This window comes from Rhipicephalus microplus, chromosome X (genome assembly GCF_043290135.1).
Source record: "Rhipicephalus microplus isolate Deutch F79 chromosome X, USDA_Rmic, whole genome shotgun sequence".
Lineage (NCBI taxonomy): Eukaryota > Metazoa > Arthropoda > Arachnida > Ixodida > Ixodidae > Rhipicephalus > Rhipicephalus microplus.
The window spans coordinates 233,932,953-233,956,496 of NC_134710.1; the positions used below are offsets into that span (position 1 = coordinate 233,932,953).

Below are 23,544 nucleotides of genomic sequence, written 5' to 3' on the forward strand. Positions count from 1 at the left end.
GCTATGCACGACGACGCATCAGCGGGGCACCTGGGGCTCGCCGAAACGTACCACCGCCTTCTGGCTCAATTCTACTGGCCTACCATGCGACGCAATACAGAAAAGTATGTGGCAAGTTGTGAGAAATGCCAGCAATTCAAGCGACCAAATACTACCCCGGTTGGTCTCCTCCACACCTTGATGTCACTCTCGTCTCCTTTTGAAATGATGTGAGTGGATCTTCTTTGTCCATTTCCGCGCTCATTGAACAACAACCGTTGAATGATAGTCTGTGTTGACCGCATAACACGTTATGTGAAAACTAAAGCGCTACCAACAGCCACGGCCATCGATGTATCGAGGTTCCTCCTTTCTTCTGTGATACTGCGTTATGGACCGCCTCGGATTATTCTGAGTGATCGTGGTCGACAATTCGTAGCCGATGTTGTAAAAGAACTCTTGCGTCTCTGTGCTTGCCAGTTTCGCCACTCGACCCCATATCACCCGCAGACAAATAGCCTCGTCGAGTGCACCAACAGAATGTTTACTAACATGCTTTCGGTGTACATTGACTCCAGGCACAAGAACTGGGATGACATCTTGCCATTTATCACCTACGCTTATAACACGGCAAAGCATGAAACCTCTGGCTACAGTCCATTTTATCTTCTTTATGTCAGCCCACCCCGCCACTTTCTTGACACCATTCTGCCTTTTCATGCGCATGAGGACTCTTCCATTGCCCAGACTATCTGCCGCGCGAAGGAAGCACGTCGCCTAGCTCAGCTCCGTACTTTGGCAACCCAAGACCGCTCCAAGTTCGCCTATGATTCACGGCACAAGAACGTGTCGTATGAAACAGGAGAAAAAGTATGGCGATGGGCACCCTTTCGCAAGTGTGGTCTGTACCAGAAGTTCCTGGCTTGTTACACCGGTCCTTTTGTCATCGTCAATCACCTAAGTGATGTGACATACTCGATTGCTTGTCTCTTATCTCATGGCTACCGTTCTAGGCAGATGCAGCTTGTTCACATCTCCTGCCTAAAGCGCTTTCATCCTCGTGACTGATGCTCGCCCAGGGGGCTTCATCTGGGAAAGGGGGAGTGTTACGCTGAAGCGGCAACGTGTGAAGAGAAGAAGGGGAGAACGAAGTGGTCTGTTTTGGAAGCAGCTCGGTGTCAGCGTGGCTACCCTTCGCCATTCGCTCTTCAATAAACACGCCCCATCGTAACAATATCTACTACTTACCGCTGTTGACGGGCATCTCGGGGGAGGGGGGGTAGCTATGGCTATCGTATTTTCAGCATTATCAGCAAGATGGAACAATGAGTGCAGGTGGCTCTCATCTCTCACGCGTACCTTGGCCCGCGGGAAGGAGGGGAGTAGACGATCTCTCGTGCGCCCTTATCTCCCAGTGGGGAGGATCATACGGCTTGGCTGGCGTTGGGCTTGCACTGGAATGATTCTATTGTAGTTTAGCAATCGTCAGCAAAGGTCACCGCAATCGTTGCACAGCCTCCGTTTGGGAAAAAGGTGCGCTTTTCAGACACAGCGTAGTAACAACTGAGATGCTTATTCGCATTCATCTGTACCAGAGAGTTTCGTGTGTCATTTGTGTGTGAGAAACGCGGAGCACGTTTCGATCTGCTTGCCATTCTGCGCGTGACCTTCCAATTTGTTGGTATCACGTTCATTGCTTCATCTTTGTGGCAAAGCTGTGACTTTTTTTTTTAATGAATTGTGCTCATGCACTTTTCTTTCTTTTTCTTTTTTTTTTGCCAAGTGATTTTATGGGGGTCAACTTACGATCGAGTCACCTCACAGTCGTGTAAATATGGTACATTGTGAATATGCTGAATGAAAATTTATTCCTAACATGGTTAACTATCAAACGCCAAGGCACCAACAAAATAAAAACAATTAATTAATATGCTTGAATACATTCAATTAGGAGCATTAGACAATGAAAAGCAATGACAAAGTGTATTAGGAATTGTACATATCAAAGCAATGACACTGGAATATGTAGGACTTGAATCAAAGCAGCATGCCAGAGATCCAGGAACAGTGGCATTGTGGCAGCTCTGGAAGCTGAATACTTGAGTCATAGCTGGTGGCCAGCAAGTCAGTGCTTTAAACGTGGGTTTTCCTTATAAGTCAAATTAAAGCATCTCAAGCCTTTAAACTTACCTTATAATACGTACACTCAAACCTTATTATAATGAAGTTGCATCTTACACGGAAAAAGTTCCTTAAATTCAAAAATTCATTGTAAAGGTACATTCCTAACACTATATTGCATATTGCAAGAACATTTTTATTTGGATCGTTATCTAAATAAAAATGCTCTAAAGAAAAATTCTGGTGCCAGGGGCAGCGCCAGAATTTTTTTCTGGAGGTGCACCGATGACAATTGTGTTCCTTCAGGGGGGCAGGGAGGCACAGAACTTATGCATTGTGTTTTGACTATACTTGCTCTTGGGGGGGGGGGGGGGGGGGGGCAAGGGGGGCGGATGGCTCCAGCCCACCCATGCCCTACCCGTGCTCCCCCCCCCCCCCTGGTGCTGCTTCTGGTTATAACCAATATTTCGTCATATCTAGGTTCGTTATATCGAGGTTTGAGTATAATTATCTTGGCTTCAAGAGTACTAAACTGAGGCTGTTGGAGGTTCGCATCAAGTGAGGCACTAGCTACACAAAAGAGAGGACATGAACCTGGTAATCAGAAAGCTTTTGCGACTTCAATTTTTTCATGCAACTTTACATTTGCACTTGACGTATAAATAGGAATGTGTGTAAAGGATGAAGGGAGTCTCACTGTCATACCCTCTGTTTATATAAAAAAGACCCCAATTTCTAAAAAAGAACACCCTGTGTGCATGCATGTGTAATTTATCACTTCTGCAGTGACTGGTTGATCATTTCCATTACTATTAGTATTATCTTTCAGACAGTATTGCAACTATAGCAATCAGTGGTTACAATTATTGTACGCTGATACTAACATTGCCAGTAGAACACCTAATGCTGTAAAACAAAAATATGATGCACACACTGTTCATACCAACCAAATGTTTTACTTTGGCAAAAAGACTAAACATCTAAAAAAAAAGAAACAGAAACAACAAAGTGTTCTTACCTGCTCTGCAATGGCTGAGGCAGTCTGAGCATTGTCTCCAGTCAAAAGAACAACCTTAAATCCCATCTCTTTCAGCTTGCTCACAGTGGCTTTGGACTCGGGCTTGAGTGTGTCGGACACAGCAAGTATACCTGCAAGAACACCTGTAAACACAGTAATATATATATATATATATATATATATATATATATATATATATATATATATATATATATATATATATATATATATATATATATATATATATATATATATATATATATATATATGTCAGTTCTTACAATTATATTTCTGAAAGTGGAAAGTGTAAGTGCTGGTGTTGTCAAAAAGTGGTTAGCCCTCAAAAATATGTGGCAAAAGGTAAAGCATAAATTGATTATTTCCAGTTAAAAGGAACACTAAAGGCAAATAACAATTTACATCAGAGTGAAAGCTCAATGTATGACAACGTCTAAAACAGCAATATTATCAACAAACAAGCGGCGATGGCGTAGTGGTTAGAGCATCCGCCTCGCATGTAAGAGGTCCGTGGTTCAAATCCCGGTGCCGCGCAGTTCCCAACCGGATTAAAAAAAAAAAATCCGCGTGTTGATGGAACTGCATTAAGGGGCCTGGGGTGTGGCCTCGCCGGTAACCACCGCCGGGAACGCACTCCCTCACCAGAGAAGGATTGACCATCCTGGTGCAGTATCTGGCCACTACCTCCCACATGCATACGTCAAATCACTCACGGTCCTCAGTACCCAGCAGCTGCGAAGCAACTGACCACGGTGGCGGTCAGATCTGCAACGCAGCAGAGGGTGCTAAGAATCTCTGGATCCAGACAGGCCGCCATTGGAACCTGAACTTGGCAACGTTTAACGCTAGAACCTTATCTAGTGAGGGAAGTCTAGCTGTACTATTCGAGGAGCTAGAAGGTGTTAAATGAGACATAATAGGGCTCAGTGAGGTTAGGAGGACAGATGAGGCCTATACGTGCTACAGAATGGGCACATCCTTTGCTATCGGGGCTTGGCAGACTGAAGAGAACTGGGAGTGAGGTTCCTAATTCACAGAAACATAGCTGGCAACATAGAGGAATACTATAGCATTAATGAAAGGGTGGTAGGTATCGTAATTAAACTGAATAAAAGATACAAGATGAAGGTAGTACAGGCTTACGCGCCTACATCCAGCCATAATGACGCTTCAGTTGAAAGCTTCTATGAAGACGTGGAATCGGCAATGAGTAAGATAAAAACACAGTATACTATAGTGATGGGTGACTTTAATGCAAAGGTAGGAAAAAAGCAGGCTGGAGACCTGGCAGTAGGAGTTTATGGCATCGGTACTAGAAACGCCAGAGGAGAGCTACTGGTAGAATTCGCAGAACGCAATAATTTACGGATTTTGAATACCTTCTACCGAAAACGAGAAAACCGAAAGTGGACATGGAGGAGCCCCAATGGCGAAAATAAGAACGAAATAGACTTTATAATGAGTGCACACCCAGAAATCGTGCAGGATGTGGAAGTGGTTGGCAAGGTACGATGCAGTGACCATAGAATGATACGGTCTCGAATTCGCCTAGACTTGAAGAAGGAACGACAGAAACTGATACGCAAGAAGCCAATCAATGAGCTAGCACTGAGAGGGAAAGTACAGGAATTCAGAGTGACGCTGCAGAACAGGTACTCGGCTCTTAGTGAGGAAACCAACCTTAGCGTAGATACAGTGAATGATAATCTGACGAGTATCATTACGGAGTGTGCAGTGGAAGTTGGAGGCAGGGTAGTTAGACAGGACACTGGCAAGCTTTCCCAGGAAACGAAGAAAATTAAGAAGCGTCAAATCATGAAAGTGTCAAGTACAACAGACAAAATAGAACTGGCAGAGCTTTCGAAGTTGATTAATAGACGTAAGGTATGCGATGTAAGAAAGTATAACATGGAGAGAATTGAACACGCTCTGAAAAACGGAGGAAGCATCAAAGCAGTGAAGAGAAAACTTGGGATAGGCAAAAGTCGGATGTATGCACCAAGGGACAAAGAAGGCAAAATAACTACCAATATGGATAGGATAGTTAAAATAGTGGAGGAGTTTTACAGAGATCTGTACAGTAGCCAAGACAACCAAGACCTTAATACTATAAGAACTAGCAGTAACCCAGATGACACCCCACCAGTAATGATAGAAGAAGTCAGAAAAGGTTTGGAGAGCATGCAAAGAGGCAAAGCTGCTGGTGAGGATCAGGTAACATCAGATCTTCTGAAAGATGGAGGACAGATTGTGTTAGAAAAACTAGCTTCCCTGTTTACGAGGTGTCTCCTGACGGGAAGAGTACCAGAGTCTTGGAAGAACGCTAACATCATCTTAATACATAAGAAAGGAGATGACAAGGACTTGAAGAATTACAGGCCGATCAGCTTGCTCTCTGTAGTATACAAGCTATTTACAAAGGTAATTGCTAACAGAGTAGAGAAAACAGAATTCAATCAACCAAAGGAACAAGCAGGATTTCGAACAGGCTACTCAACAATTGACCACATTCATACCATCAATCAGGTAATAGAGAAATGCTCAGAGTATAACCAACCACTATACATAGCCTTCATAGATTACGAGAAGGCGTTTGATTCAATAGAAATATCAGCCGTCATGCAGACACTGCGAAATCAGGGCGTAGATGAAGTATATATAAACATTCTGGAAGAAATCTACAGGGGGTCAACTGCTACCATAGTGCTTCATAAAGAAAGCAACAGAATACCAATCAAGAAGGGTGTAAGGCAGGGGGCACAATCTCCCCAATGCTATTTACCGCGTGCTTACAAGAGATTTTCAGAAGCCTAGAATGGGAACAGTTAGGGATAATAGTTAATGGAGAATACCTTAGTAATCTGCGCTTCGCCGATGACATTGCATTGCTGAGTAACTCAGGGGACGAATTGCAACTCATGATTACGGAGTTAGACAAGGAGGGCAGAAAGGTGGGTCTTAAAATTAATCTGCAGAAAACGAAAGTAATGTACAACAACCTCGGAAAGGAGCAGCGCTTCGAGATAGGTAATAGTGCACTTGAAGTTGTAAAAGACTATGTCTACTTAGGGCAGGCAATAACCGCAGAGCCGAACCACGAGATTGAAGTAACTAGAAGAATAAGAATGGGGCGGAGCGCATTCGGCAAGCACTCTTAAATTATGACAGGTAGATTGCCACTATCCCTCAAGAGGAAGGTATATAACAGCTGTATCTTGCCGGTACTTAGCTACAGAGCAGAAACCTGGAGACTTACAAAGAGGGTTCAGCTTAAATTGAGGACGACGCAGCGAGCAATGAAAAGAAAAATGGTAGGTGTAACCTTAAGAGACAAGAAGAGAGCAGAGTGGATTAGGGGACAAACGGGGGTTAAGAATATCATAGTTGAAATAAAGAAGAGGAAATGGACATGGGCCGGGCATGTAGCGCGTAGACAGGCTAACCGCTGGTCATTAAGGGTTAACAAAGTGGATTCCCAGAGAAGGGAAGCGGGTTAGGGGGAGACAGAAGGTTAGGTGGGCAGATGAGATTAAGAAGTTTGCGGGTATAAATTGGCAACAGCAAGCACAGGACCGGGTTAACTGGCGGAACATGGGAGAGGCCTTTGTCCTGCAGTGGACGTAGTCAGGCTGATGATGATGATGATGATGATTATCAACAGCAGTGCCCTACTTACTGGGAGATTAAGCTGAATGTATCACATGACCTGTGCCATGAGTGGGACATTTGCGAAATGATTTCGATAACGTGAGAGTGCCCGAGTATAATTAATCACCAGTAATTAAACTAGCTGCAATAAAAAAGAGCATTTCGTGCATCAAGCAACATTATACTGCTTGTCCATTTATGTTTGATTTATAGAAAAAAGAACTGCCTAGCGATATGATAGGGAATAGTGAGAGTGGTTCATAAATTCCATTTTCGCCTGGTTAGGCTGGATAGGTAGTGCCATCTAGCGGGGCTCAGTTGAACTAAGCAAGCAGAAAAGCGGCCGGGCTAGAATGCACCTTCCCGTGCTTCTTTTCTTACAACCTTTTCACCCGTCGCGAATACAATGACAGAGTTTCTAAGTATGTTTTGCCACCCGTCGGTGGTAGGGGCGCAGCGACCCTGACATTGCATCTTCTGCGCTGCACACACGGCACAAGGAAGTTTGTCGATGTGAAACCTTGGAATAAGGGTTCTCAATGAAGAGGAGGAGGGGGATTATTGAAGAAATCAAGGATAGAGGGAGGGTCGTCTACTAAAAGAAGACTAATTTACCAGATGACTTGCTTCTTAATATAGGTATGTATGTGCTCGCGGATAATACAAGCTGAAACTTAGTGAAATAGCAGAAGAATCGGCTAATGAGAGGCATAATTCAGAAGGCATAAAGCTCTTGCAACAATCAGAGATAGAAGAACAATGCTGCACCTATTCTGCAATCAGAGAGCACTAAACACCTTTGGCCCTTGGTCTTGTCGGACAACGAGCGCGCCTTCCCTCTTCTAGCTATTTTCTATTTTTCTTTATTTTTCCAAATACATTTGGAGTGTTTTCAGGGCAAATAGCTGCTGTCAGCCTGACAACTTTTTCAAACACGTACGTATGTTGTATATCTAATGGCTTAAAAACTGCGTATAAGAAGGAAGAAAGTAAAAAAAAGAGAAAGAGGGCCCTTGCTGCTGAATAACATCTTCGAATGCTATGCACAGAGAGTGGTGGTGTGCATTGTCAAGGTGTTAACACCACCTGAAAATATTGATTCCAGAGATCCCAAGCCCTTTTGGATTCCTTTGTTCTGCAAGCCACGTCCATGAAGAATGTGAACGAAGTACGCAGCTGCTTATGCTCGCAAGCCTCTTGCTCCGGAACTAAAACTGCAGTGCAAATGAGTTTTGCGCTATCTTTCTAGTTTGTAGAACAACAAGTTTAGAAATATAAATTGACAACAATACAACTTTTCGGAAAGTAAGCAGCTGTTTTTCCGATGATATGTGGGGTTTAACGTCCCAAAACCACCATATGATTATGAGAGACGCCAGCAGCTGTTTTTTTGAAAAATCTGTATAAATTCTCTTGCGGCTTATTGCTACAAACAGGTTGTTGTGGATTGGCTTTTATTTCTAGTGTGGCTTGCTTTATTCTGGGATTTACCCACCATGGCTGCATTTCATTCTGTGCTTTGTCAGTGTTCACTCCACAGTAAATTTTTGAGTCGAGAAGGCATTCGCACAACCTTAAGTGCGCGCATTACGCACATGGATATATATTAGCTGCGTGAAAGTGTATTGCTTTGTTCCGTCACGGCCACTCGATCGCCGTGTTTCGGTATTGCCAGCCCCGTTCGAGGAAAACACCCAGTGTTCTCTCTCACCAATTCCCAAACAATACTGAGCTGTGCGCCAAGTGACAAAAGAATATTGCGAGATACAACCTCATCATCAATGACAAGTCTGCATCGACAGTTGTATGCAGCAGACACTTGCACGATGAAGACTATGTGCCTGCGTTCTGCATCAGAAAACTTATTCCTGACTGCACACGCACCTACTCTATTCAAGAACTATCTTTCCTACATTATTTCAAGTGCATAGAAGCCTCGCAAAGGTTCTGTTACACGAGTTTGGCCCCTACGTCAAACATCAAGGAAGCGAAAAACGGATACCAACGAAACAGATCTGAATGTTGCAACTTCACAAGACGCTTTTCACTGAACAAGAAGCAGGAAGTATTTGCACGCAAACAATAAACAGCGACACTCATCGGCCTGGTCGATACCAGACTATGATAGGATGATTGCACTCCCAAGTGTCGCACCATCATTTAAAATGCGAGAAAGTGCAGCGATTGCTGAAAGAAGAAAAAATTCGTCCCAATATTATTGCAAAATCAAGCACCACGCATGCGTTAAGAAAATCGCAGCAGATGCACAGAAAGGAGAGAAAAAGGCCGTGTTTCTTTTGCATCAAATAAAATGTGATGGAAGAAAACATTCAGCGTACCAGATGATTTTATAAGGGGTGTGTGGTATGCCACTTTTTGTCACAAAGAGGTTATGATCATGCACGCACTTCAAGGCTTGTAACACTGCCAGCAAAGTGCACTCTTAAGAGGTGTATAAGTTGAAGCGCAGCATCATCAGGTAGGAGCAATGCCGTAAACCACTTGTGCGTCTTCAATGATTAAGCAACTTGTTTTTCAATGAAGAAGCGTGGCCGAACTCATGTGTTGGCGTTGTGCGCGCTGTACGAAGGGGCGAAAAATGGCAGGGTCGCAGCGCCCCCCTCAAAGGAGTGGTGAGAAGCATGTACTACACCCGTTACGAAGGCCGTAAGTAGGGAGCGCGCAGGTGCAGTCTAGCCCGGCCGTGGCAGAAAATTGTTCAACGGCTGTTGTTGCTGCTGTGGCTCCCGTTACTTTTACTCTGCTGCTGCTAGTGTCGGAGGTTGCGCAGTGAAGGCGGGAAACAATGGGCACAGCAACAGTGACGCGAGACAAACCGCTTTTAGGTGGGGAATTTGAAGTGTGCCAACACGATGCAGACCACTAAACATGATTTTATTTCAAGATAAGCACTTCCATGGCACCAAAGTAGCACTACGATGTTTCTGAATCGCTATTTCAGCAATGAACATCTACTTCATATTAGTGTCCTTAGTGTGCCTTTAATGGTTCGCACTAATCGCCAAAAATGCTGACTGCGAGTTGAAAACAAGCTAACAGGCAAATTAATGCTAGACTGTGTACAGCAGAAAATTCACACTTTCCAATATTTGTTTTTATTTTGCATCCGAGAGCCCTTGGTCCTTTCAGTACATTTAACCAAAGCTATATACTGTGACTTCATTACAACCTCTACATAGTTATGCAAATTCCAGAAAAACTGTTTACTTTTATGGCATTGTGTCATAAAAAATGCTTGAACATAAGCATAATAATATTAATAGCATGTACACAGAATGTACCATTAAATTATGACAAACTCTCCACTTTAAATACTAAATAGTAATGACTGAATGGAAAATACTTGTCTCCTATTAGGTAGAAACATGGAAATTTGAAGTTGCTAGGCACAAAGCTCACTGTAATAGTGCTACACAATGAAATCTATAGAGCATAAATACAAATTTGACTAATGCATAACAAAATGACTGACAGGTTTACCATTTATGGCACACAAAATAACTGTCTGTCCTAGCATTTCTCTCCTGGCCATCAAGCTGTCAACAGACGATGACACTTCAACAGAGTTGTTCTTCATCCATTCTCGATTGCCAACAAGCACGTCATATGTATTGTCCCATTTTTCTGCAAAGCATAAACATTAGAGATGTATGCTTGGTCAGAATACGTACACCTAGAAGTGTTATAATATTTTATCACATTAACTGAAAATAGCCAAATTTACGGGAGTTTAGCGAATTAAAACCATGATTTGATTATGAGGCAGGCTGTAGGTGGGACTCTTGATTACGTTTTGACCAGCTGAGGCCCTTTAAAGATATTGTCTATCCATTTTATAAACAAAAGCGAATTGTCTTGGAAGGATGCATGTGCATTGTTATACTCTTAACCTGCTTGCAGGGATAAGGCAAGCCTGTAATTAATCCAGAAATGAATATCAAATCAAGCACTTTTAAGAATCTTACAGTGAGCACAACAACACATGGGGCTGTGTTGGGCTGCCAGGTGGTCACGAGCCATATGCTATGTTGTACATATGAAAAGTCCGTAAACAGCGGTTGCGTCGAGCTGATGTTTTGACAAGCGGACTTGTCTTCCTCAAGGCTAGAACAGAACTGATTTCTTTAGCGCTAGAGGGAAATCGGTTCTGTTCTAGCCTTGAAGAAGACAAGTCCATTTGTCGAAACGGCTCGAAACAGCCCCTGTTTACGAATTTTTCATCGCAAGCTTCCATCTTCCCCTTCCTACCGTTTTTTGTACGTCATACATAGTTGCACGATAAGACTACCCTTTTCTTGTGAATTTAGCACCACAGGCTGCCTTAGTCCTTAACACAGCATAATTGGAAAGACCTATTGTGCTCTGGGTCAGGTTAGGAATTCACCCTATACGACTCTTCACAAGTTTACTGGCAACCAGAGTGTATGCATGATGTGGTTGCCACTGTTTGTCATGCCAACTGAGGCTATGCTCAGTGTGTAACAAAGAAGAGTGCTATGAGTAGGGCATACGCCCGTTTGTCGACTTAGGCGTATACGCCGCAGCTACTGCTAGAAGGCCGCGAGCTCAACAGCAGAAGCTTAATATGGCACTCCTTCATATTTTTTCTTTACTACTTCAAGTCATTATTGCCTGAATAATCAACCTTTGCAAAATAAAAGGGTGGTAACCACTCATCAGTTGATTGATTGATTGATTGACTGATATGTGGGGTTTAACGTCCCAAAACAACCATATGATTATAAGAGACACCGCAGGGGAGGGCTCGGAAAATTTCGACCACCTAGGATCTTTAACGTGCACCCAAATCTGAGCACACAAGCCTACAACATTTTCGCCTCCATCGAAAATGCAGCCGCCACAGCCGGTATTCGATCCCGTGACCTGCGGGTCAGTGGCCAAGTATCTTAGCCACTAGACCACTGCGGCGGGACACTCATCAGTTAATAAAATAGGCAGCCGTCATCCGCATAGCGTGTCACATAATAACTAGCAGCCTTCACATAAAACAAATAACTAGACTGCCTCAGGTGTTTGCACTGATTCGGGTGTTGGAACCATAGGTTATACACTGTGAGGTGCCCTGGAACACATATGAGTTTGGAGGCGTGAAAGAGCTCTTGTTGTGTAAAAAAATTAAATATGCCAGCACCTGACCAGCGACAATCTTTTTTTTTTTTTTTAGAGTGCTGCTATAGGGGACATCACTGAGTGCTGCAACTGAAGGTGCTGGTACACTTAAAGTTTTAACACACTGTGAATGGAGAGCCACAAATTTCTTTAGAAGTATAAGATCAATCCAATTTATGATCATTTCAACTGTTATATCACCTTCTCTGACCACTTTTTCAGGAAACAACTTGATGAGCCCTTCAAACCTAATTGAATGTTATGAATGACCTTCGGTGTAATGTTCAAAAGATTTCAACTACAGTAGGGTGTACAGTTCAGAACTGTACAGACCACCTTCACCATGTGATTAAAATGACTGATGACATTATTCTGCTTGTTTTCTACTGCACCTATTATAGCATTGATGCCCCTGCCCTTCCACAGTGCAGCTTATCTTTTGACATTACAGTTCCATATGCGACATAGCATAGTTTTGTTTGTGTGTACCTGAATGTACAGTACACCTATTTTTATTTCTTAATACAATCACGATAAGCAAATGCTGCACTTATACAATTTGAAAACATTCAGAAATAAAAACATTGATTTTCTATAACATACTGCACTTATAAATAGAAAAACTTCTTAGAATTTAACTCCTGAAAACCAATGGAGAGTTGCAAACTGAGGCCAGCAAGGAGAATTCAGCCTCAAAGACAGTGCAACGCAACCTTAGAAGCAACATTCTCTCAAGTCTCTGCCTTGCATCTCTACTAACATGACAAAAACCACTGATTGCACCTTCCCTGGAGCAGAGGCTGTGGTCACTTTAGGTGCTGGGCAAGATGGATAGAATTTGATTTTTTTATTTTCCAGAAAGGCACATGAATCAATAAATACATGTGTGAAGAAGGAGATGTGACTGCAGCAAGCAGAATCGCCAACGCCCGGCTCTCTCGGCTCGTACTTCGGTTCGTTGCCGTGCCGATCGCTGGACGGTTCTTCACGCTGTCTCGTCGCTGTCTTTAATGACTAATAAACCTCTTCACATTTGGTGGAAGGTACTGTTAATCTCCGCTGCTACAACCTGGAGCTGCAAAGCCGCACGCTACCACCTGTCATGACTGACAACGCCACTCCATCGGCGCCTGCGCCCCAGTTCAACTGCCCTGGCCATCCTAGGCTACGAGACTCGAAGGTCTTCAGCGGTGCGGATGGGACCGACGCCGGAGACTGGCTCGAGCACAACCAACTGGTGAGCGCCAACAATAAGTGGGATGAAGCCGAAAAGCTGGGCCACGTCATATTTTATCTCACTGGTGTCGCCGAATTGTGGTTTAACAACCACAAACACAACATACCCACATGGAGCATCTTCAAGACGTCATGTGCTGAAGTGTTCGGTCGGCCGGCTGTCCGCAAGCAGCGGGCAGAACAGCGCTTGCGCGTCTGCTCTCAGCAGACTGGCGAGACCTTTACTAGCTACATTGAGGACGTCGCCGACCTTTGTCAACGTGCGAATGACACCATGCCCGAATCTGACAAGGTCAAACACATCCTGAAGGGCATCGACGACGGCGCATTTCAAATGCTCTTGGCAAGAAATCCGAGCACAGTTTCCGAAGTCGTCAGCTTGTGTCAGAGCTACGACGAGTTGAAGAAGCAACGCACTATGACTCGGCAGCCTCAGGGTGGTGGTGAGTCACTGTCCAGTTTCGACACCCTGCCTGACAATTCACCGTTGCTTCTGCAAGTCCGAGCCTTCGTCCGCGAGGAAGCCGCCCGCCAACTTTCCCTAGTGCCCTTCACTAACGAGACCACCACCCATCTATCTGCCCCGCTTCACACTGCTATTTCGGAAGAGGTTGCCCAAGCTGTTCCTCTTGCGCACCACAAGCCGCCTCTATCCAGCCGTGTTCACTGTCAGCGTGTCGCGCAGCCAATAGGCCCTCCTGTCGCCTATCCGCCAGCCGTGCAGCCTTTGGCCGCACCCCTAACATATGCAGCGCAGCCTGTGGCTCCTCCTGTCGCCTGTTCGCAAGAGATGCAGCCTGTAGCAGCGCCGTTCACATATTCAGACGCTGTGCGTAGGCTTCCGCAACCACCCTACACCACGCGCTCACAGCCCGCACACCCGGCTGCTTATACTGCACCTTGGGCCGCACCACCAGTCGCCAGTCCTTGGAGGACGCCCGATAACCGACCGATATGCTACGCCTGCTTCACACCCAGACACGTTGCCCGCTACTGCCGCCGTTGACCTCAGACGTTCGGCGACTATGTCCTATCGTCGCAACCCAGCAGCCAACTCTTCGCGCAATACGGGCCGGTCTCGTCACCTCGCTATGCCCCTCCCAACAACCCCGACTTCGTGATGCCGCGCGCACCCTCTCCTCGTCGGCAATCGCCCTCCCCCATGCGTTGCCGGCCCGGACCTTCTGACCAGGAAAACTAAGCACCGCAGTTCAAGATGCAAAAACTGCGCCATTTTTGAACTGTCTAAGCCCTCGCCCCTCTTCTGCTAATGTGGTCGCAGTAACTGTTGAAGGTTATTGTACTTTCGCCTTTGTGGACACCGGCACCGCTGTTTCTGTTATTGCCGCTAATGTCTGCCGTGTATTACGTAAAGTCACGCCGCCGCTTTCGGGACTGTCACTACACACCGCGAGTGCACAGCAAGTAACGCCTCTCGCAGCCTGCACTGCAAGAGTGTCCATCGAAGGCATTGTTTACATTGTGGAGTTTATTGTCCTCGCTGTCTGTTCGCATGATGTCATCCTCGGATGGGACTTCCGATCCCGCCATAATGCCGTCATCGACTGCGCACGCGCTTAAGTTGAGTTTTCACCCTTTTGTGATGTCCCATTACTTGACGCTCGTCATCAGTCGCCGAAGTTGTTCGTGCATGAAGATACCGATATTCCAGCTGAAAATTTCGCACTTGGTCCAGTTTCATGCAACGCCTACACTGACGCTACAGTCTTTTTTATGCCTTCCGATATCTTCACTAGTCGTCGAGCTCTGTCGCTGCCTTTCGCAACGATTGACCTTGCCGCCGGAAGAAGCAATATAGGAAGGTTGATGCTTGGAAGACGATGCACCAGCCGCAATTTCCGAGCTCGAGCCGCTGCTGCACACTCGATGCTGCTGCCTCTGTGCCGGAGTACTTCCTCTTCTTTACAATGGCCCCACGGAGAAAAAAAAGGAGCCATCCTGGTGACTTAGTCCTGTGCAGGCGGTGTTGCACCGTGGTACTGCTTGAGCCTCTGGACGTGTACAACCTCGCGGTTGCGACGTCGCAAGTCTGATGGTGGCGTAAGAGGCTCAATGAGGTAGTTTACTGGTAAAGTTTGTTCGAGAGTACGATATGGCCCATCGTACTTTGGCAGAAGTTTGGAAGAGAGCCCGGGTGTGCGATGCGGCACTGACAGCCATACAAGAGCACCCGGAAGAAAAACGGGAGTTGAGGTCTGGGCATCATGAATTGCTTTTTGCCTGTTTTGGTCATCGCAGGTAAAGCGACGAGCTAACTGGCGGCATTCTTCTGCGTGTCTCGCGGCGTCCAAGATCGGTAGGCACTCGGACGCGTCCGGTTGATAGGGCAAAATGGTGTCAATGGTGTGGGAGGGGTGACGGCCGTAGAGGAGGTAAAAAGGGGAGAAGCCTGTTGTCGCTTGAGTTGCCGTATTATAGGCGTATGTAATGAATGGGAGGACTAAGTCCCAGTTAGAGTGGTCAGGCGTCACATACATAGATAGCATGTCACCGAGAGTACGATTAAAGCGCTCGGTAGCCCCATTGGTTTGAGGGTGGTATGCGGTACATGTGCGATGTACAATAGCACACTCAGCGAGCAATTTTTCGGACAAGAAGGCGCGGCTGCGGTCACTGAGGAGTTCTTGAGGGCCTCCATGACGCAACACAAAATGACGCAGTAGGAAAGTAGCAACCTCCTGTGCTGTAGCCGTTTGAAGAGCAGCGGTCTCAGCATAGCGCGTTAGGTGGTCGATAGCAACTATTATCCACCTGTTGCCAGTCGGAGTCAATGGAAGTGGCCCATAAATATCTATTCCAACCCGTTCGAAGGGTTGGGAAGGGCATGGTAAAGGCTGCAGTTCACCGGCAGAGGCGTGTGGTGGAGATTTTCGGCACTGACATTCGGCACAAGAGCGGACGAAGTTGCGGACGAAGGTATACATACCACGCCAGTAGTAGCGATGTCGAAGCCTTTCGTAGGTCTTGAAGACTCCTGCGTGGCCACATTGTGGGTCAGCGTGGAAAGAGGAACAAATCTGCGACCTCAGGGTTCGTGGAACGACGAGCAGCCACTTGCGTCCCTCTGGTGCGTAGTTGTGTCGATAGAGAAGCGTGTCACGTATCGAGAAGTGTGGAACTTGGCGCCGAAGCGTTCGCGTCTTTGGGAGTTCAGAAGTGTCGGAGAGATGATTGAGAAGAGACGCAGTCCACGGGTCATTGCGTTGTTCGATAGCAATGGTGTCAAAGTCAAGCGATGACAATGTGGAATCGGAAGCGGAGTCAGCTGTGGCATTCTGGGACAGGGGGGAACGGGAAAGGGCGTCGGCGTCAGCATGCTTCAGTCCTGACTGATAAACCACGCGTATGTCGTAATCTTGAATTTTCAACGCCCAGCGAGCGAGGCGGCCAGATGGGTCTTTTAACGTCGAAAGCCAGCACAGCGCGTGATGGTCGGTCACGACGTCAAAAGAACGACCATATAGATATGAGCGAAACTTTCCAAGGGCCCACACAATGGCCAAGCACTCCTTTTCTGTAACGCTGTAGTTGCTCTCAGCCTTGGTAAGTGTGCGACTAGCGCATGCCACGACGTATTCCTGATGCTCCGGTTTACGCTGTGCGAGCACAGCACCCAGGCCTACACCACTGGCGTCGGTGTGGATTTCAGTTGGAGCTTCAGGATCGAAATGGCGTAGAAAGGGTGGCGTCGTGAGAAGCCGTCGCAAAGTGGTGAAAGCCTCGTCGCAGGCAGGGGACCACGATAAGAGGTCTTTACAGCTGCTGAGAAGTTGCGTGAGAGGTGATATAACAGACGCGAAGTTTCGGACGAATCGCCGGAAATACGAACACAAGCCGATGAAACTTCGAAGTTCTTTGATGGTGGCAGGTTTAGGAAACGCCATAACAGCTCGCAATTTCTCGGGATCCGGGAGGATGCCTTCCTTGCAAACAATGTGGCCCAAAATGTTCAGTTGACGCATGGCAAATCGACACTTTTTGAGGTTTAATTGCAAACCGGCGTTAGTTAAGCAAGTAAGGACGTGCTGAAGGCGACGTAAGTGTGTGTCAAAGTTAGGGGCGAAGACCACGATATCATCGAGGTAACACAAGCATATCTTCCATTTTAGTCCACGCAGGATGTTGTCCATCATTCGTTCGAACGTTGCAGGTGCATTGCAAAGTCGGAAAGGCATGACAGTGAATTCATATAAGCCGTCTGGCGTGACAAAAGCAGTTTTGGGGCGATCGGCCTCCGCCATAGGCCCCTGCCAGTAGCCTGACCGCAAGTCTAACGAGGAAAAGAACCCGGCACCCTGCAAACTGTCAAAAGCATCGTCAATGCGCGGTAGTGGATAGACATCCTTCAGCGTGATCTTGTTCAATAGCCGGAAATCGACACAGAAACGAATAGAACCGTCTTTCTTTTTGACGAGAATCACCGGAGACGCCCATGGGCTCTGTGAAGGTCGAATGACGCCTCTGCGAAGCATGTCGTCTACTTGGTCAGCAATGACGCGGCGTTTTGTAGCGGACACGCGATATGGTCATTGTCGCAGCGGTGAGTGGGACCCAGTGCTGATGTGGTGTTCTACTGCTAAGGCACGGCCGGGAGATGTTTGTTCAACGTTGAAAGAATGGCGGTAGCTCTCAAGAATGGTGAGGAGTTGTGAACGCTGCGAAGATGTCAAATCTGCAGCGATAAATGGTTGAAATATGTTTGCCGACGTTGAGTCAGGCGCTGAGACGACAGCCAGTTCACAGACGGAGGTAGAAGGCACCTCATCGGGGACGGATATAATTCTGGAAGAACTGATTGTCTCGACGTGGCCAAGGCACTCGTGACAAAGTAGGGATAAAGACGACGACTCATGATTATAAATTGGCATTGTGGTTGAGCCTTCTACAAGATCGAGAGCAGCAAAAGGCAGGGGGAGGGCTCTTCGGGAGACAAATATTGAAGATGGTGTGAAGAAGACCGTGCCGTCGGATATGGCGCTGCACGAAACTGGCACGAACGCAAAAGAGCATGGAGGGATGTAGGTGTCATCGCTAACGACAAGTTTAGCAGCAGACTGGGTGTCGACGGATGCTTGGTCATCCAGTGAGCAAAATTCAACCTCAGCCCTAGCACAGTCGATTACGGCGTTATGACGCGACAAAAAGTCCCATCCCAAAATAATATTATGGGAGCACGATGAAAGAACCACGAACTCTATCGTATACAGAACGTCCTGAATAGTCACGCGGGCTGTACATACTGCGGTCAGTTGAACAGGTTGAGCACTGGCTGTGCCGAGCGATAATTCGAAGAAAGGGGTCGTAACCTTACGAATTGAGCGGCAAAATCCAGCATCTATAACAGAAACAGCTGCACCGGTATCTACAAGAGCGACAGTAGGGATATTTTCGACGAACACATCAATAACATTGGTAGGTGACAAATGAGGACTTGGGCAAACCGAAACTTGCGCAGTTCTAGCCTCAGGAACTGCGTCGTCTAGTTTTCCTCCTCGTTAGGCGCGGGCCGTCGAAGCATAGGAGAAGGCGAGCGGCGGCGTGGAGAGGGCGAGCGAAGACGTACTGACCGAGGGCGGTGGTCGTCCTGGTAGCGGGCTGGCATTGGAGTGGAGGAACCGTATCGCGTGTTGGAGTCAAGCGGGAAGAAAGGCTCACGGCGGTTTTCATTGGTGATATGCATCCGGCGGCGGCAATACCTTGCGACGTGTCCGGGGTATCGACAAGCGTAACATATCGGGCGATTGTCGAGGGTGTGCCACGGGTTGGCGGTGTTAGTGCTGGTCCAGTGAACTGGAGCTGGGGGATAGCTCGCGCGAGGCTGGAACAGAGGCGCAGGCGCCTTGCGAATTGGCATGGCTGCAGCCGCGGCGTAGGTGAGAGGAGCAGCCACAAGATTAGGCTCGCGAGCAGCTGGTAAGGCCTCGGCGACCTCTGCTTGAATGACGTCACATAGAGACGATGGTAAAGTTGTGGTAGCTTCTGGTGTGAAAGGCACCAAGGAAAGCTGTTGTGCGACTTCTTCGCGGAAAAATGCTTTTATTTCGGCTATTAGTGACGCTTGGTCATGACCACTGATCACACCAGACAGCGATGCCAAATCGTGCGCTGGAGGGCGTCTTGTCAGAGCTCGCTGCTTCCGCAATTCATCGTAGCTTTGGCAGAGGCTAATTACGTCGTTAACAGTGGTCGGGCTTTTCGCCAAGATGATTTGAAAAGCGTCGTCGTCAATCCCTTTGAGGATGTGCTTACATTTTTAAGCTTCCGTCATTTCGGCGTTCACGCGTCTGCACAAATCGACGACGTCTTCTATGTAACTTGTGAAGGTTTCACCTGTTTCTTGTGCGCGCGTGCGTAAACGTTGCTCGGCACGAAGTTTTCGGACGGCAGGTCGATTGAAGACTGATACAATCGACATTTTAAATTGCGGCCACGTTCGGACGTCTGCCTCGTGGTTTCTAAGCCAAAGGCTGGCTACACCCGCGAAGTAGAACGACACGCGTGTCAACTTGTCCGCATCCGTCCATCGGTTTAAAGCGCTCGCCCGTTCAAAAGTCGAGAGCAAATCTTCAAAGTCGTTGTCATCTGTTCCACTGAAGATTGGAGGCTCCCGCTGAGGAACACTGCCTGGACAGGTGGCCGGAAGAGATGGAAGCGTCTGCTGATCGGCGTCCGGCATAGCAGAAGGTAGCCGTCGAGAACGGAGTTCCAGGATGGTAGCGGGAAGGTGTAAGGGACGGTACCCAGCACGGCTCCACCAATTATAAAGGAGATTTATTAAGCAGGAAGGTTGATGCTTGGAAGGCTTGGAAGGCAATGCACCAGCCGCAATTTCCGAGCTCGAGCCACTGCTGCACACTCGATGCTGCTGCCTCTGCGCCGGAGTACTTCCTCTTCTTTACAATATGTTCATACTCAACCCGCTTTCCACACCTGTCACTTTGCTTGCGGAGGAATGTCTCGGCCGCGTGCAGGATCTCGACCCTTCGTCTTTGGTTGATGTCCCGGATGACTACTGCAACCACCCAAAATCACTGTCGGCCCTCGAGGAGTCGTCCAAGGATACGTTTTCCAGCGCCAGCGCCGACACCCTCACTCCCACCGAACGTGCCGACCTGCTTGATCTTCTGCATAAGTTCCGGAATTCTTTCGATGTGTCGCAACCTCAACTAGGCCGCACGTCGCAAGTCAAGCATCATGTTGACACCGGCCTACACCAGCCACTGTGTCAAAGACCATACCGTATCTCTACTGAAGAGTTCCGCGTTATCAACGATCAAGTTGAAGATAAGCTTCGTAGAGACGTCATTCGAACATCTCACAGTCCCTGGGCGTCTCCTGTCGTCCTGGTGTATAAGAAAGACGGATCTATCCAATTTTGCGTGGACTATCGTCGTTTGAATAAGATAACCCGCAAGGACGTATATCCTTTGCCGCGCATTGATGACACCATTGACACCCTTCACTGAGCGGAATTCTTCTCGTCGTTAGATTTGCGGTCTGGCTACTGGCAAGTTCCAATGGTGTCGTCCAACATCGTGTCGAAGCACGGTGTATTACCTGACCCAGCAAAACTTCGAGCAGTCGCAGAATTTCCCAAGCCGACGACCATGAAGGAACTTTGCAGTTTTGTAGGCCTATGTTCTTATTTCCGGCGCTTTGTTCGCAATTTTGCATCTATCATGTCACCATTAACCCAGCTTCGCGGTGACGTGAACCTCTCCTCCTGGTCCTCTGCATGTGACGTTGCCTTCACTACTCTACGCCGTCTGCTCACCTCCCCACCTATTCTTCACCACTTCGACCCGACGGCTCCTACCGAAGTGCACACCAACGCCAGCGGCGGCGAGCTAGGTGCTGTCCTCGCTCAACGAAAGCCCGGCTATTCAGAATACGTTGTAGCCTACGCTAGCCGCACTCTGACGAAAGCCGAAACTAATTACAGCGTGACAGAAAAAGAGTGTTTGGCTATGGTGTGGGCACTTGGAAAGTTCCGGCCGTACTTATACGGCCGCCCGTTCGATCTAGTAACTGATCGCCACGCGCTTTGCTGGCTCTCAACGTTGAAAGACCCTTCTGGCCGCCTTGCGCGATGGGCACTCCGCATCCAGGAGTACAACATTCGCGTCGTATACCGCTGCGGACGCAAACACTCTGACGCTGACGCCCTGTCCCGCTCACCTTTGCCACCAGATCCGACGTGCGGAAACACGTGTCTCCAGACCTTGTCATCGTTAAATCTAGACTCAATTGCCACCGAACAACATCGTGACCCGTGGATCGCATCTTTTCTCGAATATCTATCTGGTACGCCCAACCTTCCGGTATCTGGATCCCTCCGACGTCAAGCTTTCCATTTTGCCATCCGCGATCAACTTCTCCATCGACGCAACTACTCTCCTGATGACCGCTGGTGGCTACTGGTCATTCCACGCACTTTACGATCGCAGGTATGCGCCTCTCTTCATGACGATCCACAATGTGGCCATGCCGGGGTGTTCAAAACATATGAACGCCTTTGCCATCGCTATTACTGGCGCGGCATGTACAATTTTGTACACAAATTTGTGCAGTGCTGTCCTGACTGCCAGCGATGCAAATCAACACCGCTACATGCGACTGGCGAATTGCAGCCACTTCCGTGCCCTGCCAAGCCATTTGATCGCGTTGGCGTTGACCTCTATGGCCCCCTTTCATTGACACCAGATGGCAATCGGTGGATTATAGTGGCGGTCGACCATCTAACACGCTACGCCGAAACAGCCGGTTTACCGAGCGCTACCGCTCAGGATGTCGCCTCTTTCATTTTACGTCGCTTTATCCTTCGACATGGCGTATTTCGAGAGCTCCTTAGTGACAGAGGCCGCGTTTTCCTCTCCGAGGTCGTCGAAGCTCTGCTTTCGGAATGCCACGTCATTCATCGGAAAACGACAGCATACCACCCGCAGACTAATGGTCTAACACAACGGTTTAACCGCACGCTGGGTGATATGCTCTCAATGTACGTGGCATCTAATCATAGCAACTGGGACCGTGTTCTCCCATACGTCACATTCGCATATAATACTGCTCTGCCCTGCTGGTGCACTCCCACTTCAGTATGTTTGTTATTGCGTTACACCATTCTGGCTTTGCTCGCTCATGGGACTCAGTCTCACTGTAAATAAGAGAAATTGCCTCTTTCATGTGATGTCATTTATCCATGTAAGATGTTTTATTCAAGAGGTCACAGCGCCAACAGTAGAGCAGGTAAGGGTGATGATGACTAATTCAAAATTACAACTCTTCAGTTGAGGGAGGATGATTCGGACTTCACTATAGCAGTATGTGTTCCCTTGAAACAATTTTTTAAAATTAAGTTATTTCTGGGCATGCGACAAGAGCTGTGGGGCTTCTGGAATGGCCTCTAACAAACAATGTTAACGGGATATTTACCTTTCCTCTAATTATTTACGTTTCTTTGCTATTTCTTAAAGCTCCATTATAAAATAGATTATAACAGTGACCTAATCGAATCCAGTACTCTGAGTTCTCAATATTTGCACATCCCTACCTATCCCTATCTAAGTACAATGTTCTTGCACTCTGCCCCCATCAAAATGTCAATGCCATCGGCAAAGATTGAACCAACAACATCATGCCCACACTTAAGAAAATAATGTGAAAGCTTATTATTCCTGAGACAAATAAAAGCCATAAATGATATTTTGTCTGAACATGGCACTACATTAAAAATAAAAAGACGAAAAGAGACGCACCTTGCTCATTTCTTTCTTGATTCACTTCTCCAATGTACTGAATTTCTATACAATGACTATCCACATACTTTGGTGCATTCTTCAGTATGCTGCCCACACTTCCAACTTTGCAAGACAGACCAAAGCCAGGGATTGCCTCAAAGCTTTCACAGCTTCCAAGTATGCCTGTCTCCAAAAACTGCCACATGCCGAGGAAAGAAAACAAAATGATAGGTCAAATTCTGCACGCCGCTAAGCACATAGAGTATTGAAATGACATTTCAAAGAGGCATAGCAAGACAATGCTGGTCCATGAAACTAATATTACACATAATTTAAACCATGTCATAACTTTAATATAATGAAATTTTCCATATAACAAACTGATTACCTTCAACAAATTCAAGTTCCTTGGCCATCATATATTTTGAACATCAATATAATAAAAAAATGTTTATCACAAATTCAATATAACAAAGTTTCAGTACTGTCTTAAAGACCAAGACAATACATTGAAATCTCTTGATGCCAGTAGTAACCACACACACTTTCTACAAACGCATTTTTCAAATTGAACACTGTGTGACAGAGAGCAGCCGCCAAAGCTGAGCACACGAA

At 46.9% G+C, this 23,544-nt stretch overlaps 1 protein-coding gene across 7 annotated transcripts in view; it reads right to left on the reverse strand.

The window, feature by feature from the left end:
- The window catches only part of LOC119187845 (copper-transporting ATPase 2), a 166,858-nt gene that overhangs the window by 83,059 nt on the left and 60,255 nt on the right, over window positions 1-23,544 (reverse strand). For 6 of the 7 annotated variants that reach the window (XM_075878797.1, XM_075878802.1, XM_075878800.1 and 3 more), the window contains 3 exons: window positions 22,948-23,125; window positions 10,286-10,429; window positions 3,119-3,261 (listed from right to left, as the gene is read on the reverse strand). In XM_075878797.1, coding sequence (XP_075734912.1) covers window positions 3,119-3,261; window positions 10,286-10,429; window positions 22,948-23,125 — 465 coding nt within the window. The remainder of the gene's footprint in view (window positions 1-3,118; window positions 3,262-10,285; window positions 10,430-22,947; window positions 23,126-23,544) is intronic. The other variant, XM_075878798.1, reaches the window with a different exon arrangement.